Here is a 17,953-nt window from a genome sequence, read left to right as displayed (position 1 = left end):
TATTATACCTGCCCCTCCCTCAAAACAAAATTGAACAATAATAACAGATGGTCTGCACAATTACAATTACTCAGTTAACATCACAAAGAAAGGAAAACAAAAAAATCAAAGATAGATTGTCCGTCTCCATACCATATATTATAAATCTTAACTATTTCATCGATACATTGCTATTTTTTTCTCTTTACTTTTTTTTTTAAACAGAAATATGTTTATACAGCCCTTTAAATCATCATGTAATGAATTCCATAACTTAATTCCAACAACAGAAACACTCATCTGCTTTAAAGTTGTTTGGACAAGTAGATGTTTAAAATTAAATTTTCTTCGACTACCTTAGGGCTACTAGGGCAGCACGGTGGCTTAGTGGTTAGCACTGTTGCCTCACAGCAAGAAGGTCCCCGGTTCGACTCCCAGGCCCGGCTGTTCTCCCCGTGCTTGCGTGGGTTTTCTCCGGGTACTCCGGCTTCCTCCCACAGTCCAAAAACATGCATGCTAGGTTAATTGATGATTCTAAAATTGCCCGTAGGTGTGAGCGTGAGTGTGATTGTGATTGTGAGCATGGTTTGTGTGTCTATATGTGGCCCTGTGATGGACTGGTGACCTGTCCAGGGTGTAACCCCTGCCTCTCACCTAAAATGAGCTGGGATAGGCTCCAGCAGACCCCCGTGACCCCGCAAGGGATAAAGCGGGTAAGATAATGAATGAATGAATATCTTCATTATTTGAACTGAAAGTAAACATGTATTGTAAATTTTATGGTAATGCTTTACATTTAGCTGTGTACATGATTGTGAGTGTCTGTAACTTAACCTAATCATCAAGTTTCAGTAATCTTGATTCAATAAATAATCTGTTGGTGTGTTCTCTGTAATGCGTATTGTAAATAACTCTAAGTGCTCTTTTCTGTAGTAAAAATAAAGGATTCATATTAGTTGGATATGTGTTGCCCCAAACTGCAACACAATAAGTTAAATAAGGCAAAATTAATGAACAATACAGGACTGTCTCAGAAAATTTGAATATTGTGATAAGTTCTTTATTTTCTGTAATGCAATTAAAAAAACAAAAATGTCATACATTCTGGATTCATTACAAATCAACTGAAATATTACAAGCCTTTCATTATTTTAATATTGCTGATTATGGCTTACAGTTTAAGATTAAGATTCCCAGAATATTCTAATTTTTTGGGGGTTTTCTTAAACTGTAAGCCATGATCAGCAATATCAAAATAATAAAAGGCTTGCAATATTTCAGTTGATTTGTAATGAATCCAGGATGTATGAAATTTTTGTTTTTGTAATTGCATTACAGAAAATCACAATATCCTAATTTTCTGAGACAATCCTGTATAAAATTCTCATTTTAGAGCTGAAACCACTAGAGGGTGTAGGTCACAAGTTTCCCACGACAGCAGAGCATTGTCTCCAGCAGGACTGCGTGCACGTCGGAGGAGGGGCGGAGCCTCATTAGGCCCCGCCCACAGCCTGTCAGGCAGCGCTGAGGGCGGCATCACCCAGAGCAACGCTCGTAGCTATGGAAACTCGTCGATGGCAACATCCAGCAGCGCTGTAACCCTCATCCTCATCCTCATCATACCTCTGCGAGGTGCTGACCGGGAGCAGCTGGAACACACTCAACCGCACGCTGGGCAAGATGGCGATTACGGGACTGGCTTTTTGTTTGATTCTGTACACCGTTTTCGGTGAGTTATTGTCTCGCTTTTGAACAACGCTATTGTGAAAGCGAGCTTAACGAGGTGAGGCTGTTAAATCCGAGCAGCAGCCGAGCTGCCCGCGCTAACCACGTTAGCTCTGACACGGACAGGCTGACAAATGTCAGGGAGAAGAAAACGAAAAGATGTGTTTTGGAGTGTAATGAAGCGCTTTCCTGCCAGTGAGACATTTTGAGAACTAAAGCATAGGTTACAATTAAGCTTAAAAAAATACGACATGGCGTAAAAGGGCATCTTAAACGTGTTGAATTCGACCGCTGGCTAACAATAAAGCGTACATTTATGCTGTAAAACCTGCATTGTTATGGTGGAAGCATGCCAACAGATGTTAAGTGCTTACATTTGGAGACTTTCTCTCATGGCATTCATTGTTAGGATAAAAACACACGTTTGCTTTGAAAGAAAATGTTCAAACACAATGTCAGAGATCCCAGGCCTGCAAAAGCGTCCATACGTTTACTATGCTGTGCTCCTAAATCAAATGTGCCGGAAACAGAGACCTCAAAGTTAAACTAAAGTGTTTATTTTGAAGCCTATTTTAGTTTTAACTGACCTTTCTTGATCACGTGGTGCTTGGGATGCTGCGTTGGGTGTTAGAGGAGAGGCAGGTCCAGCACTGCAAACAACTCAACATCTTAACAAGAATATTTGTCTTATTTCTAGATAAAATGTCCCATTTTTAGTCAAAATAAATCTCATTACACTTAAAACGAGACTCATCCCTTGAAAAAAAACCATCAATTTTCACCTGTTTCAAGTAGATTTTCACTTAAAATAAGTAGAAAAATCTGCCAGTGGAACAAGATTTTTTTGCTTGTAATAAGAAGATAAATCTTGTCCCACTGGCAGATTTTTCTACTTATTTCAAGTGAAAATTTACTTGAAACAGGTGAAAATTGTCAAATAACAAGTTATTTTTCTGGTAATGACTCTTGTTTTAAGTGTAATAAGATTTTTTGACTAAAAATTAGACATTTTAACTAGAAATAAGACAAATATTCCTGGTAAGATTTGGAGTTTGTGCAGTGAGGGTGATGAAGATGATATGCAGCAGCAGCAGCTGGTTGAGCAGCTGAAACAAGGTGATGTGCTTCATCTGGCTTCCTATTCACAAACTGGCCGTGGGAGGTTTCCTTAGTAAGAATCTAAATTTAAGTCCCAATGATTCAGAGACTGACAGGCAGAGCTTCATTAGTTAAGCTCCTGAATTGGAATGCAATAAAACACCCTCATCTGCCCACACTGAATATATTCTTGAATATATTCAGAGGAACAGTTTTGTTGTTCTGCTTGTTACCATTTTGAAAAGTGTATCATGCAGGACTGTTAAGAGTAGAAATAGGGTTCCTTTTTATTTTTTTTTCTTAAAATATTGCTTTTTTTGTTTGTTTGTTTTTTTTTTGTTGGGTAGGGCTTTGAGTGAACTCATATCAATATTTTATGTCTGCGTCATGGTAAGAGCTCTCTGCAAGTAGAAATTAAAATAGGTATATAGAGCAGTGTCAGCATTGCCCAAAACTATTTATCTGTTTATTATCTGTAACAATTTAATATTGTGCATCCCTTCAATTATAAAACCATTCCTCTGGTCGTGGAACCCAGGAATGATCCTGTGGTTGTAACAAGAGAATTTATGAAAACTCGTGCTTTACGACAAGCTCTGAACACTAAGTCTAGATTGCTGTTATGTCAGAAAATGAATAAGGATCAGAAAGAGAATTGTTTAATACCTGCTTGTGATAAATTATTACTGCACCAGCTTTTGCCCTTTGTGTTCTGCTGGTTTTGAGAGTAAGATTCTTTATTCTTAAATCTTTACATGTTTTCCTTTGTGTATCCCTAAAATCATAAAAATGCTGCAACTCCACTCTGACAGAATCACATATATTGTATTCCATTGTGTCTATCTTCTTCACCTAATAGAAAATGTTATTAAATTATGTCATTATTCAACAGTTATTTTTGAAATTACAGACTACATTTTTCATTAATGAAATATTAAAGACCTGAAGAAGCTAGAGAAAGGAGGCCTATTTAGAATCCTGTAAAAACGAATCCTATTCCATTTAAAATGGTTAAAAAAAATGAAACAAGACACCACATCTTCATCTATGCAGGAACCAAGGAGTATGTGGTATTTTTGTCTTCAGGCTCGTTAAATAATTGTCATTTAATATTAATGTTCTCTTGGCCAACTTCCAGAAATAAACAGAGCATAAACTTAAAATCATGTGGTTACGTAGTCAAAGTTTTACTCACATTTTCCAAAATATAGCCTATCTTGAAACTGCCCATTTAAGGTTAGAATTGGTTCCTGCTGGTAACTCATAGGTACAGAGACTGCAGAGGTAAGAATCAATGGCTCCACAATTGATGTCTTAGCTCCTGTAGTGATGTTTCCTTTACCTGTGCCAAATTTGTATCCTACAGTAATTAAAGGGGAAAAAAATCAGGAGCAAACTACAGTTTATGTGTCACTTTCTTACATTTCCCTCAAGTACTAATAGCAACATGACTGCCTTGGTTTAATCTACTGGAATGATGTTTTGCACAGTGACACCGGTATGCTTTGAATCCCAGTGGTCCTTGCTCCATCGTCAGCCTTTAGCATATTTGCAGCGACTGCACTGGAATGTCTGGGAATAAGCTTTTTATAGATGCATTGGATCAACAACTTTTGTCGCAGGGATGGGGATGGTGTGTTGTTTTCATAGTCAGCATGTAAGAGGATTGCAGAATTTGGCTATTTAAAAGTAGGTTTCTTTTTGGACCCTTTTTGCCTGAGCATTACCATAAGAGAAGGATTAACATGAGACTGCCTTTGCATTTCAGAAAGCTTTGAGATTATTTTCTAAAATCAAAAATACTGTCTTCATCTCAGCCTTCATTGTGTCGCACGGGGATAAAGCATTGTTTCCTAAATGCTTTTATTCTAAACTTGCATTGGTAATTAGTTACATTGTCTCGTTAATTGACTGTGCTTAGTCGTTCCCACGGTCTACATTTTGTTTTGTTTGGGAATAAATGAGTAGAACCTGTAATATGTTCATATTCTGCAATTAGTACGCCTGCTATAGATTTCACAGAGCCTCTGGACCAAAATAACCTGCTGGGGAATCTGAAACCCAGGAAGCAGAGGGATCAATGTTCCTTCAATCCTTGAAATTTGCCACATCACATGTTAAAGTGTCGTACTGCAACATTTGGCTCCACATCGCTCCCTTCTGTGTCTCGATTATAAGTCTCTTTGGATAAAAGCATCTGCTCAGTGAATGTTATGTATTCAGCCACAAATGCAGTTACTGTATAATGCAAATAAAAATGCCTAAAATGTTTTTTGCTTAATGGACATGGCATTTGACCTTTTCGTCACACATCTTATCGAAGCAGATGTTCTCTGGCAAATCTAAAGTGTTGTCATTTAACTTAGGCTAACGCAGTTATGATTCAGTCCACACAGTTAATGAAAGCAGTTGTATTTTGTTATTACAATAGATTGAATTATATGTCGTAATATTGTTAGAATATTGGTTTTTGTTTTGTGTTTTCAGTTAACTTTGGCCAACGCGCTTATGTTTCAGTCCACACAGTTGATGAAAGCTGTTGTTTTTTGTTATTATGGTAGATCTAATTATACGTCTTAGTATGTTAGAATCATGGTTTTTATTTGGTTAATAAAAAAGCTCTTCAGATTTTGCCCCACAATGTCTCAAGAGCAGAAGAAACTGTCCAAAGAATACTTTAAAGCCTAGTATGTCCGCGAGGGAGCGTTTGGTGGACAAGGTCTCCTCATGTCTCACAGGATGTCCAGCCACAGCTGTATAAAAATAGATCTTGATGTGCAGGGTGGGAAAGTCAGCAACAGAGACGGAAGCTGAGACCTGGGAGTCAAATCACATCAGTGTCCTCAGCTGTGCTTATATGACCGGATTCTTGGGCAGAACGCATCTTTTCTTAATTTTACGGCTGAGCATCAGCTATAATTTAGCCCCCTTTGTCATACTATGCAGCTCATCTTGGGGGTCACTCATCTAACAATGAGGTATGCTTTGGATAAATACCTCCGAGTCTGCAATGCCTCGAGCAAACAGGGATGTCTTGTTGCATTCATGAGCAGCTCAGTTAATTGTTATTGTTTTAATTCTGCCCTTATTTGAAAGCCTTTGTACTGCCCCCACTGGGAGCATGAATGCCTTCATTAGTCAGCGTGGGTGCTATTATTTGCATGTATACCCAACAATTACTGCATTTTGATGTGACTCAGAAAAAAAAAGTTTAGTGTAGGGTACGAGTTCAAGGCAGAATAATGATTATTTATCCTTGCAGCTTTAAACATACACCAAGGTTAGTAATTTTCAGATTTTCTTAATTTGTTCTTGCTCTGTGGTGCTGTCCTCCAAAATCACTAATTTTCTGCTTAAGTTGGCATTCTGCTGGCCCAGTTTGGAAAAAATCTATGAATTATGCCGCCTGCCATTAAAGCCAGACATTTAGAAAATAACACTGATTGCTTTAAGAGGTTCACTAGAGCATTAAACCTAAAATAAGTACGTATCATGTGTCGCCTTTGTGCCAGAGGGAAACCTCGATGGTAGATTAAGTATGGTTCAAATATAAGCACATTCCTGCTATTATTAGGCTTCAGATTTGACTTGTTTGAAGGCTTTATTAAATGATTAATTTGTAAATCTTGGTTAAAAAAAAAAAAAAAAGTGTGTAACCATTTAGTAGTGGAACATGAAGCAAGAAACATTTGTTTTTTTTCTCAATACTGCATATGGATTTACCACCAGTATTATTACAGCTTAGTGGAAAACAGCTTACCCCTACATCTAAGCCATTGCTTTTTTTCAATGACTACATGCTTTTTGCACATTTGTAAAAATAATGAAATTATGTTTTATGAGAAGATATCCGAGCTTTCTGCTTTAATGGAGGACGGATCATTTTTTTAATTCCATATATTCCTTAGAGCCGTATCATCATCCAAACACTCATGAGATGATGGGAGCTAGTGATGCAGATGCGCACATTTCATCAACTGTGTTTTCAAGCATCCCATCCAAACTGTGCTTTGACGTGCAGCCTTTATGATTTCTTGATTTAATTGTTCTGCTGGTTTAGAACATAAAAATACTTAGTTGCAAAAGAATTGTGCACTTGTTTTGTATTTGTATCAAATCCGGTTATAGTTAACCAATATAATTTAAATTGGTTTACATAAAATGTAATTTCTTTGTTAATACATACAACTAAAGGCAGACTTTTATAGTAGTTTCCCAGTCTTGTACTTGACTTTTTTATTCTTCCAGTCTCTACTTTAGTACAAAATACTTGGTCTTGGCTGAAAATGTGACTTGTTTCATGACCTTATCCGTATTGTAATGCTGCATCTACCATAAAATGCAGAAGAAGTGGTGTTTCCGATATTTCAAATGTATATAGTAATTGTTTCTTTGCATGAGCTTTTCATTGATCTCTCTCTCTCTCTTAAAACTTCATCACCATCAAGGTGGTAATCCAAAAAACCAGCACATATGAACCAAAGAAAATATGAAGCCAGTTTAATACAGAAAGCCCATTCTGTGTGGCCCACAACTTCATTAAACTACAGGACTTAGACATTTTACCCTCAGGCATCAGTGTCCTTAAATAGAAATGGGAAGTAATTAATGAAACACTTTCACACTAAATCAGATCCCAAGGCTCTTACGCTCGCCTCGTTTATCAGTCTAATCAAGTGGTTATTAGGCAACATGCCCGTTTGATAACATCTGCTGATGAAAATGCTTGTGTTTGCAATCATGGTAACTCAGTGTTTTAGTGTGCCTTTTTTTTTTTTTTATTCCTTTTTTTCTTTTTTCTCATTGTCCCCACAGGCCACATTCCATCATCGCTTGGGGTAATCCTCCGAACCACAGACAAGATTGTTTGGGCAAATGAGTTTGAGCGTAAGTTGTGTTCTAACCTATTCTGTGAAAGTAGCTTTTATTTTCCTGATCTACATTCCACCCTCTCATCCCCTCACTCAATCTCTTTTCTCTCCAGCCATCGAACTGACCTGTTTAATAGAATCCATCTCGACAAACAACCCGAGGATTGAATGGAAAAAGATTAAAAACGGCGTCCCCAGTTATGTCTACTTTCAAAACAAGATATCAGGTAAAGCTTCTGGAAAGTGTCTTTATGAAAAAGAAAGAATCAAACAGTAGAATGCAGCATTTCAAAGAGAATTCCTCGGAACTGGAAGCTGAATGGTACCTTTTAAAGAACTTGGCACCGAAGTCTGTTTTTGAACTGTAAAGTCACGTTGTGTGTTTGAATGAGCAATTGTGAAGAGTTTTTCTCTCTTTTTTTTTTTTCTTAATCTCTCTCTCTCTCTCTCTCTCTCTCTCTCTCTCTCTCTCTCTCTCTCTCTCTCTCTCTCTCTCTCTCTCTCTCTCTCTCTCTCTCTCTCTCTCTCTCTCTCTCTCTCTCTCTCTCTCTCTCTCTCTCTCTCTCTCTCTCTCTCTCTCTCTCTCTCTCTAAAGGGGACTTGGAGAACAGAGCTCAGCTCAGAGAGCCAGCCAACATTTTGATCTTCAACGCCACTCGATCAGACACTGCAGAGTACCGCTGTGAGGTGGCTGCCATCGATGATCAAAGGGACTTTGATGAGATACTTATTAGTCTTGCAGTTAGAGGTATGGGGAGCAAATGCATCACTAACCAAAGCATGACTGACATAAATCTATGTTATATTATATTTATATGCCTTGTTTTTGTCACAGACTGAATATTTAGTGCACTTTTTGGGGAATACTCATTCCCACTTTCACATCGGGAGTTAAACAAGAAGATCAGTACCGCCCTATTCCTAAAAACATGAAGCTACATTCAACCATTGTAACTGTGAGGTTTCTAGGTAACCGCTTTCTGCCCCTTGGAGTTGCTTTTAGGGTAAGTTAATGGGCTGCTGGTACTGATGTCAGCAATACTACACAGTGGAACTGCAAGCTTCACTGATTGCCATCCAGACTCAGAGGGAAAGCAGAGAAGAAAAGAAAACATGTGAACATCCTCTTGCCTTTTATAAAATACACAAATAAAGGGTGATGTGTGGGGTTTGGAAATGTTGTAATTTAACTATTGAAAAAGAGGAAAACAGTGAGTGTCATTACAAACAGGAAGTGGAGGCCTGGGGTCACTGTGTTAAGGTCCACTGCATTGCTGCTTCCCTCATCAAAGTCAGTGGAAAGCTTTGAATCATCACCCAACGGCAGTGCTCTCTGGTCCATCACCACAGACATGCTGTCTTCTCAGTCCCTGGAGTAGATCCCGCTCTGCATGCAGAGAAAACCAAAAGATTGAAATGCCAGCAGCCGTTGCTGCAAGTAGCATAAAAAGACAACAGACTGGAGTTACGTCGGTGCCCTTTAAACTGACTGATTTACAAGTATATGCTGACAGCAAAATGTAAAATCTCTCCAATTCTTGCATGCACAACTAACTCACAGTCAGTGCCAGTTAGTGTTAATGACACAGATCTATCCTGTCACTTTTAATGTAATGTCAAACATTTTTGCTATGATATCGGGCTGCACTTTTCAGTCATTGGTTTTTACGGTTTATGCTCAAGAAGAGGATTTAATTGCATAAATAACAGAGGAATATATGGATAAATGTCATGTAGGCTACTTGCTGCTGACACTTTAGTTCTCACGCAGTGGTATCAGTGGAAAAGATTAAAGGCAGTATATAAGCTGTTGTAGATTGACGTGAATTCTTGCTTGCGTGCAGTGAAACCTGTTGTGCCTCGGTGCAGCGTGCCAGAGGCCGTCACAGTTGGAACATCAACAGAGCTGCGATGTCTGGAGAACCAGGGCTTTCCTGCTCCTCAGTACCGCTGGTTCCACAACAGTGAAGAACTTCCTCAGGATCCCAAAAACAGCCCAAGATTTGCAAACTTCTCTTACAGTATCAACCCTGACACTGGAGGTCTGGTAAGAGAGACAGGCATAAGCTTGCATTTTACTGCGCCGTTTATTTATTAGTTTAGCTCCTAGTACAATAACTGGAAACATGGTTTAAAAGAAATGATCATACCTATATTATCTGAGGAAAAAAAAAGAATAGATCTTTGAACATGTTTCTGTATTTTAAGGGACTCTTTAGTGTTAAGGATAGTCAGTTACAGCTTATATAACATAAACAGCTTAATCTGAATTAAACCTGAACCATGGAATGACTATTTGGAGGCTTAATCCCTGTGTTTAAAGATAGCCATCCTGGATAGTTCACCAAACACTGACATATGAAAGCAGGATAATGTTGCTTTCAAAGCCATCCTGATATGTCTAAACTTTTAAGACATTGTGACCCAAAGTTTTACATCTGGCTCATGTCAGATATCTGGAAACCATGTTGCCAAGTATTGTGAAGTCTATTTAGAAAAATGCTCTAACAGTCAGTGTTTAGACTGTCGTAAAGTCATCAACCTGCCAGACGTCCTCTCGCATTTTGTTTACATTCCAGCTGTGTGTCAGTGCACTCAATTTGTTCTGAAAATGTCTCCTCAGAAATTTCGACGGGTGAGGAAAGAGGATGCTGGAGAGTACTACTGCCAGGCAAAAAATGATGCAGGATATGCACAGTGTTCACCGCAAATCATGGACGTGTGTGAGTGACTTACATACATATACTGTACACGATTTTATGGATAGAACTAGAACCTGAAAACAAAATCAGAGAAGTTGAGCTCACTCGAGAGTGAGAATATTAGTGTACTGTTGCTAGTAGATCTTTAAAACATAGTCTCACCCTCCTTTTTAACAAGAGTCACCGCTGTCCTGAAAGCATCCACACACTCCCATCATCACCTTTTCTCTCTGCCATTATGGAAGGTACAAGAGAGCAATAAAAGTGCATTCATCCAGAACGAACATCTTTTTTTCCTCCAAGAGCCATTACTGAACTGCACTCTCACAACCGTGTTCCACCACTCCAGTGTCACATGCTGCATTTAGTAAAAGGAATATATTGTGTCAATTGCACAATAATGTTGTGGACACCAGGTGCAGTGCTGTTGTTTTTGCCTGGGTGTGTGCATAACTGTGTGTGCATACTATGTGTGTATTTTACAGTCTGTTTTTTGTTATTGATTGTTTCAGGATGACAATAAAACTTGAATTAAAGTGAACTAAATTGTAACTGATAATTAAAGGCAAAGAAACAAAGTTTAAATACAGCAAAGTGACAATCGGGGTCCAAACAGATTTAAAGCAACAACAACCCACAGTTGAACGGCTTCTGCAATTGCCCTCACGGATTAAATTTTACAAAATTTGTGAGCGGTGAATTATGAATAATGAAATTTGAACTCATACTAAATATTGGCCAAGCGTTTCAAGGCCATGGCATTTATTTTCATTGGCCTATAATTTCGAGGACTTCGAAAAATCATAACTCTTTTGGGTCACATCAGAGTTTGCTTTCCATACTTTTTATTAACTTGTGTTCATAAGAAACACGGAGGAGGTGCAAATGTTATCATACAATAGTTGGAGTTGACTAAATATGGGGAAGAAGTTACCTGCTGAGGGAATAATGATTGCCAGAGATCTGAGCAAGTCCTGGTTCTGTGTCTCTGCCATGTATCCTGTTTGCTGCCCAGACACTTTTAGGGCAGATGAAAGGAACTGAAAGACAAAATGAAGGTAAAAGATTTTGACATGACAGACACAAGCAGTAAAAATCTCCTCTCAGTCCATCAGTTTTACACACGGCTGTTTCTGATGATGGAGGAGGAGAGCCGGAGCTTATGGTAACATGAACACGGGCAGCGCACGCACCCTGGACAGGCTGTCAGTGTGTCACACAGTCAGCAGTGCATTCAAGTGTGATCCTGTTTACCAGCTTACAGTGAGAAAAAAATGTCCACCTGATGTGAAACAGAAATTTTGAGTAGGTAGGGGAAGTTTGTTTTTGGTCAGAGTTTAGGAATTTTGACATTCTTGCAGGGCACGTAGTCCCAATTTGCAAATTTGTCTTAAAAGGGTTTTAAAGAATCTACAGCATGCAACACCCTTTGCTCATGTTGTATGCTGTAGATTTAAAGATTTAAAAACAAATCTTTTAAAATTCCAACACAATGATGGTATCTACATGACCCACATTGCAAGCTATAAGATATCACTTAAAAACATAAAGTAATCCTCTTGTATCCTGTTGCAGATGATGTGGACATCCTTGGAATTTTCCTCAAGTCACTTGGAATATTCGCTGTCGTCGTCTCTTTGGTCGGTTGCCTTTGTTCCTTTAGACGTATGTGTCCTCACAATAAAGGCCACAGTGAAAATAAGTAAGTACAATCTGCAGCTTTGAAGAAGGCAGACAGGATGTTTTAAACGTCTACTCCTTGCTCCCAAGATTTTGTATTTTATCCAGTTTTTCTTCTTTTAATCTTTTTCAGCTATAACTGGCCCGCTCAGAATGATCGTGTTGACTACAGTGATGCAGATGAGGTAAAATGCACAAAACATGCACATCATTTCACGCGCGTCTCATTTACCGTGAACTTTTTAAACTATGCGACATGTTATGCTAATCTTCTGCCCTCTGTCTTTCTCAGGGTCATTTCCGTCACAAGTCTTCATTTGTCATATGACAAGACAAAACAGACGAACACTGTTGGAGTTTACCTCCAACAGTTATAGCCCCGTTGATAAAGTTCAAGGTCTAACGTAGCACATTTCTCTCTGATGCACATCAAAATCCAACCAACTGACTTGCCAAAGCATTATTACGTTTGTGGCACAATATGCTTCTTTTGTATAGTGCCACATAGTTTGTTTTTTTTATTCTGTTTGCATTGCTTTCCTTTAAAGCATAAGATTTTTACATCAAATTTAAGGTATTTTTACTCATTTTCCAACATACTTGTATCTTACAATACAAGAATTTCAAAGCTGTGAAATTTGATATCTGGCTGTCTGTGTTATTACAGCGTACTGTAAGCTGCATCCCCTTTCCATTTTTGGACAAATCCTTTTTGATAGCATTTAAACTTTTTACTGTGTGAAAAATTCTTTAAAAAAAAGTCTTTTTCATCCTTATGTCATCGGATGAATATGTCTTTAACCGTTTCACATACAGATCAGTCAAAACTTGTCTTTGTATATATTGTAGATATATAGGCAGTAAATAGCAGACTGCAGAAAGCCTGAATAAGATCAGATTCAAAAGGCACAATTTATTAGCCTTTTTATTATATTCACAAATGCTAAACATCTACAAGTAAAGATTAAACTATACATTTAAATACTCTCTATCCCACTATGCTGCAAAGCCAATATGAAGTATAAAGGTGGTGAAGTCTGAGTTTTTGGAGTGTCTTTTATGTGTATAAGTGACCTTTTGTGCATTACTAGTTATTTTGTGAGTATTGGACATATTGTACAGTTTTGATTCAGTATTATATGTACATAAGTGTATACTTTTTTATTTTTTAATTTCAATGCATTGCACTCCATGCTTAATTGTAAATACCCCAATAACCTGTTTGTTAGAAATAAATTCACAGTATAACTGTTGAGTGTGTTTATGCAGTGTTGAGCCTGTCGGTAACAACAGTATAAGTCTTTTAAGACGGTTGTGTCGTTTTGTGTAACAACTCAGGAACTGTTGTACAATGTCTGCTGTTCATTTGATAATAACGTTATTGTTTTTTGGTAGTATTAAATACATTTGAACTGTAAGTGAGTCAGATATGTTGTTTTATGAAGGTATTGGACATTTTTGAAAAAACCTTCACTTATGAAGCTTAATGGAGTTTGAGTGTGGAAAAATACTGCAAGATATGATGATGATGTTTTCATTATATGCTGCTACATAAAACCTTAAAATGTAAATGATAGGATATAAGATTTAAAAAAAAATTAAATGAAGGTTTTTAAGAATATACACATGCATTTTCAACAAGGAAATAACTAATACTGTATAATATCCAATTAGATTAGGTCAACATTATTTTCCCGAAGGAAATCTTTGGGTTTAAAAAGGCTAAACACAGCTGCAGTTATACATAGACAGGCACACTGAATATTCAGTAAAGATCAAATATCAGTAAGTATTACATAGATTAATATTGATCAATATAAAACACTTAGTGAGACAAAAGGCTATAGAAATAGTGCTCTCTGATCCATCACCACAGACATGTCTTCTCAGTCCCAGAGAGATCAAATTAATTTCATTGCAGTTTTAACTACAGATGAAATTTTGTTTTTTGACTGGATATTTAATAATAATAATATTAATAATAATAATATATTTTATTTATAGAGCACTTTTCATTCAAAGAATCTCGAGAGTGCTTACAAGATTAAAACGAGTTAAAAACAGGTACAAATTTAAAAACTCTAAAGACGGAGAAGCGGCGAACAAACACGCCAGCGTCCTCTCCTCTCTACTTTCCTTAGCAGTTAAAAGCTTTCCTGAATAGGAAGGTTTTTAGGCCTTTAAATTGTTTTAATTTAAATTGTCCAAGCTCTGTGGAGCCCTCAACTGGGCGGGGAGTTTCACAAGCGTGGTGATGAGCAGAAGGCTCAGTCCCCCATAGTGCGGAGTCTTGTTTTTTTGTTGTTTTTTTTTTAATTTTTGTCCCCGATTTTTTTTTTTTCTTCCCATTTTTACCACCCCGTGCTCCTACCTAAGTCAGTCCTGGGCATTGCCATCCTCTGCCAACCCCGAGAGGGCCCTAAACTGAGCTCAGGTCTCCTCCTTAACCTGAGGAGTGAGCAGGCCGCTTCTTTTTCACCAGACAGGGTGGGGCTTCTCCGGCCGGATGTAGCGCGTGGAAGGATCACGTTATTCCGGCCAGATCCTCCCCACCCCATCTGGCGCCCCGGCTGGCCAGAGGGGGCAGTATAGCCCACGACAGTCTTGTTTTTGGGACCAGTTTCTCTGCATCTGGTAGGGTTAAAGTGGGATGGAGTTTGGAGATGTTCCGGAGGGGTCTGAGGCGGAAATGAGGTCCTAGGGCCGGTCTGAGGTGGTAGAATGACATTTTGCATAGTTGTTGTATGTGGTTGTTTAAAGTGAGGTGCGGGTCAAATCGAACCCCCAGATTTGTGACTGAGTTGGATAGAGGGATGACCTGGCCGTCAAAGGTGAGTTGGGATATGGGTGAAGTCTGGATCTGATGTGGTGTGCCAAGAAGGAGAGCCTCAGTTTTGTTGCTGTTCAGCTGAAGGAAGTTGTTACTCACCCATGCCTTTATCTCCTCAAGACAGATGGTGAGAGATGACAGGGATGCAGAGGGAGTGGGGGCACTTCTTATGTAGAGTTGCGTGTCATCAGCATAACAATGGAAGGATATGCCATGTCTGCTGATGACACGACCAAGTGGGACCAGGTAGGTAATAAAAAGGATGGGGCCGAGGACCGACCCCTGTGGGACGCCACAGGTGACAGGGAGCAGCCTGGACTTTCATCCTCCCAGCCACACATATTCAGTCCTGTCTGAGAGGTAGGACCGGAACCACTGCAGAGCACTGCCTGAAAGTCCAGTGGGGCTTTGAAGGTGCTCCAGGAGCATGGTGTGGTCCACAGTGACGAACGCTGCTGTCAGATCGAGGAGGATAAGTAATGATGGTGATCCTGTGTCTGCTGTCATCAGTATATCATTTGTCACCCTGAGCAAGGCTGTCTCAGTGCTGTGGGCTGAACGAAAGCCTGACTGAAATTTTTCAAACAGATTATTGTGTTTGAGATGGTCCTGGAGCAACTACTTTTTCTAGTACCTTGGACGGAAAGGTGAGGTTTGAGATGGGCCTGTAGTTAGCAAGGACCTCCGGGTCCAGGTTTGGCTTTTTGAGGAGGGGACGGATGACAGCAGCTTTGAGGGAACATGACCAGTTCGGATTGAGAGATTTACAGCCTGGGTGATGATTGGGCTGAGGATGGGGATTTATGACTTGAGCAGAGCAGTTTGGATGGGGTCCAAGATGCAGGTGGATTTAAGGTGCCACCAGGCTGCCCTGCTGTCCTAATGACACTTCCGAGCACAGCACAGAACATATTTTTTCCGCTGACTCCAAACAGTCTCAAACCTCCTGAGAGTTCTTTGGTTTTATTGGTATTCCAAATCATGGCATGCCTGTCACCAGGATTTGACACCAGTCATCTCAATACAGCAAGCTCAGAACAATTGTTTCACCCAAGAACTTGATGACACGGTTGTTCTTATTCTTGCTTCTATAGCCAGTGTAATAAAAAGTATTGGTGAATTCTGGCTCCTTGGATTTCCTGTTACCCACTTTGCTGAAGATCTTTTTCAGCCAGTTTGATGTGACAGTATGGGGAAAATGTATTGAATAATTTCAACCAATTTTCTTCATTCCAACTCAGACAATGATCCTTCGCAAAGTATAAAATGAGTAGAGATATTTATAGTTATGAAAGAGTACAGACTGGCAGAATTTAGGTAAGAGTGCTTCTCTTGTCTACTGAGACTTCACTTGTGTTACCTGCACATACTGCAAGTCATGAAAGTTATCAATACATCACTACAGTTCTTAGCAGGGATTAAGTATTACCAATTAAATTCAGTCTTTCTTTCAATGAGCAAATTTCAAAGGCTAGAAATCTGCGGTACCACTGCCAAATTTAAATTAGCTTTGCAGGTACATCTTAAGGTGGGTCTGTTCTAGGGTTGCCAACTCCCTGAAAAATAAATAAGGGACACCTCATCGGCAGGGCCGGCCAACCCGATTGCCTTCACCTTTCCTGGCGTGGTGAATTTTTTTTTAGCTCTTGAACCTGAATTGAATTAGATACATATTTTTGAATGCCATGAACACATTACAAATATTATCTAGCAATTCACTTTAATACAAAATAACAAAATGAACTGAATAAAATGAGTATCTTTCTTAAACAGAAACCTGTCCTGCTTAACTTAAAATTGTATAAATTAATATAAAACAATAGAAAGAAAGCACAACATCCATTCCGTAATAGTGCACATTTTTAGTGCAATAACAAAAGTGCAAACATAAAGTCTGTAGAAAACTTGTAAATATATTTGTGCCTCAAATGCCAGTAAAATATAAAAAAATAACTTATGAATTCAACAGCTCAATTACATTTTCCATTGGCATTTTATGACTATTTTTTGACTCTCACAGTAATACGGGACAAAGTGTGTCCCTTTTCAGCTCCATAGGACGTGTACTTTAGTTTGGGACAAAGTTTTAATTCACAGTAACAAGGATAACCTCAGAGCTCTTACTAAGGCTGTGTACTAATGAATCTTGTACTCGTTAATCAATGTTTAATCTAGTCAGAAATGCTGTAAAATTGTTCATTTTTTTTCAGACAAAATAGGTGATCCTTATTTTTAATACTTCAGATTTTTGTGTCATGATCTGGTCTCTTGTTAGTCCTTTATCTTCTACTATTAAATTAAGCACCATCAATGTGGGTGTACTTCTTGATGCTATAGTAAATTTCCTTTTGTAAAAAAAGGTTTTAAAAAGACACCACACAAAAACAATACAAATGAAAAATATCGCTGAGGGCAATGCTGGTAATAATGTTAACCATAAATCAATGTTTTTGCACCCATCCACATTTTTATTAGGTATTATAGGTATGCATGTAATACTGAGGACACCTAATAAAGATGCCAGTGAATGTATCTTGTTGGATTGCAGTAATGCTTTTGTCATGGCTGTAATTCCAAAACTATTTCACAAAAATGTGCAAAAGTAGCAGGCAAGCTCTAGTCTAAACAATGCCCACACGCAAGATTTTTTCTTTCTTTATTTCTTTTTAGACGTTGAAAATTTAGGTTTGGTCCGGAAACATAGACTGTGTTAAACCTAAAGACAAAAAAACAAAAAAACAAACCTGCTCATCATTACTCCTGCACTTTAGAACCAACTCGTACATTTTTTCCTTTAATATTATTTGCTCTTTTGTATTGCACCAATCACCACAACAAATTCCTTGTATGTTAAACTACTTGGCAATAAACTTCTTTCTGATTCTGATGGTCGACGACCAGACCAGCAGCACACCAGGATGCAGGGGAGGTGTGTTGGCTGTTCCAGAGGCAGAAGGTCAGGAAGGCTCCAGGCCTAGGCGTCGTGTCCCCCTCCTGCCTGAGAGCCTGCACCGAGCAGCTGGCACCCACCTTTACACGGATCTTCAACCGGTCCCTGGAGCTGTGTG

General features: G+C 38.7%; 1 protein-coding gene across 1 annotated transcript; it reads left to right on the top strand.

Annotated features, from left to right (window-relative positions):
- Window positions 1–1,544: 1,544 nt before the first annotated feature.
- On the top strand, window positions 1,545–13,449 carry jam3a (junctional adhesion molecule 3a). Its single transcript, XM_061720387.1, has 9 exons — window positions 1,545–1,708; window positions 7,618–7,689; window positions 7,787–7,900; window positions 8,269–8,421; window positions 9,518–9,720; window positions 10,297–10,396; window positions 11,951–12,077; window positions 12,189–12,240; window positions 12,348–13,449. The coding sequence occupies exons 1-9, from the start codon at window positions 1,660–1,662 to the stop codon at window positions 12,381–12,383; spliced, it is 906 nt and encodes a 301-aa protein (XP_061576371.1). The 5' UTR covers window positions 1,545–1,659; the 3' UTR covers window positions 12,384–13,449.
- The last annotated feature ends 4,504 nt before the right edge of the window (window positions 13,450–17,953 follow it).

Source organism: Cololabis saira, chromosome 4 (genome assembly GCF_033807715.1).
Source record: "Cololabis saira isolate AMF1-May2022 chromosome 4, fColSai1.1, whole genome shotgun sequence".
Lineage (NCBI taxonomy): Eukaryota > Metazoa > Chordata > Actinopteri > Beloniformes > Belonidae > Cololabis > Cololabis saira.
Note: the sequence above shows the minus strand (reverse complement) of the source record. Positions and strands in the feature narration are given on the sequence as shown.

Coding starts and splice junctions, on each gene's coding strand:
- jam3a (XM_061720387.1), top strand. CDS start 1,660: ATGGCGATTACGGGACTGGCTTTTTGTTTGATTCTGTACACCGTTTTC. Junction 7,901..8,268: donor CTTTCAAAACAAGATATCAG/GTAAAGCTTCTG, acceptor CTCTCTCTAAAG/GGGACTTGGAGAACAGAGCT. Junction 12,241..12,347: donor ACTACAGTGATGCAGATGAG/GTAAAATGCACA, acceptor TGTCTTTCTCAG/GGTCATTTCCGTCACAAGTC.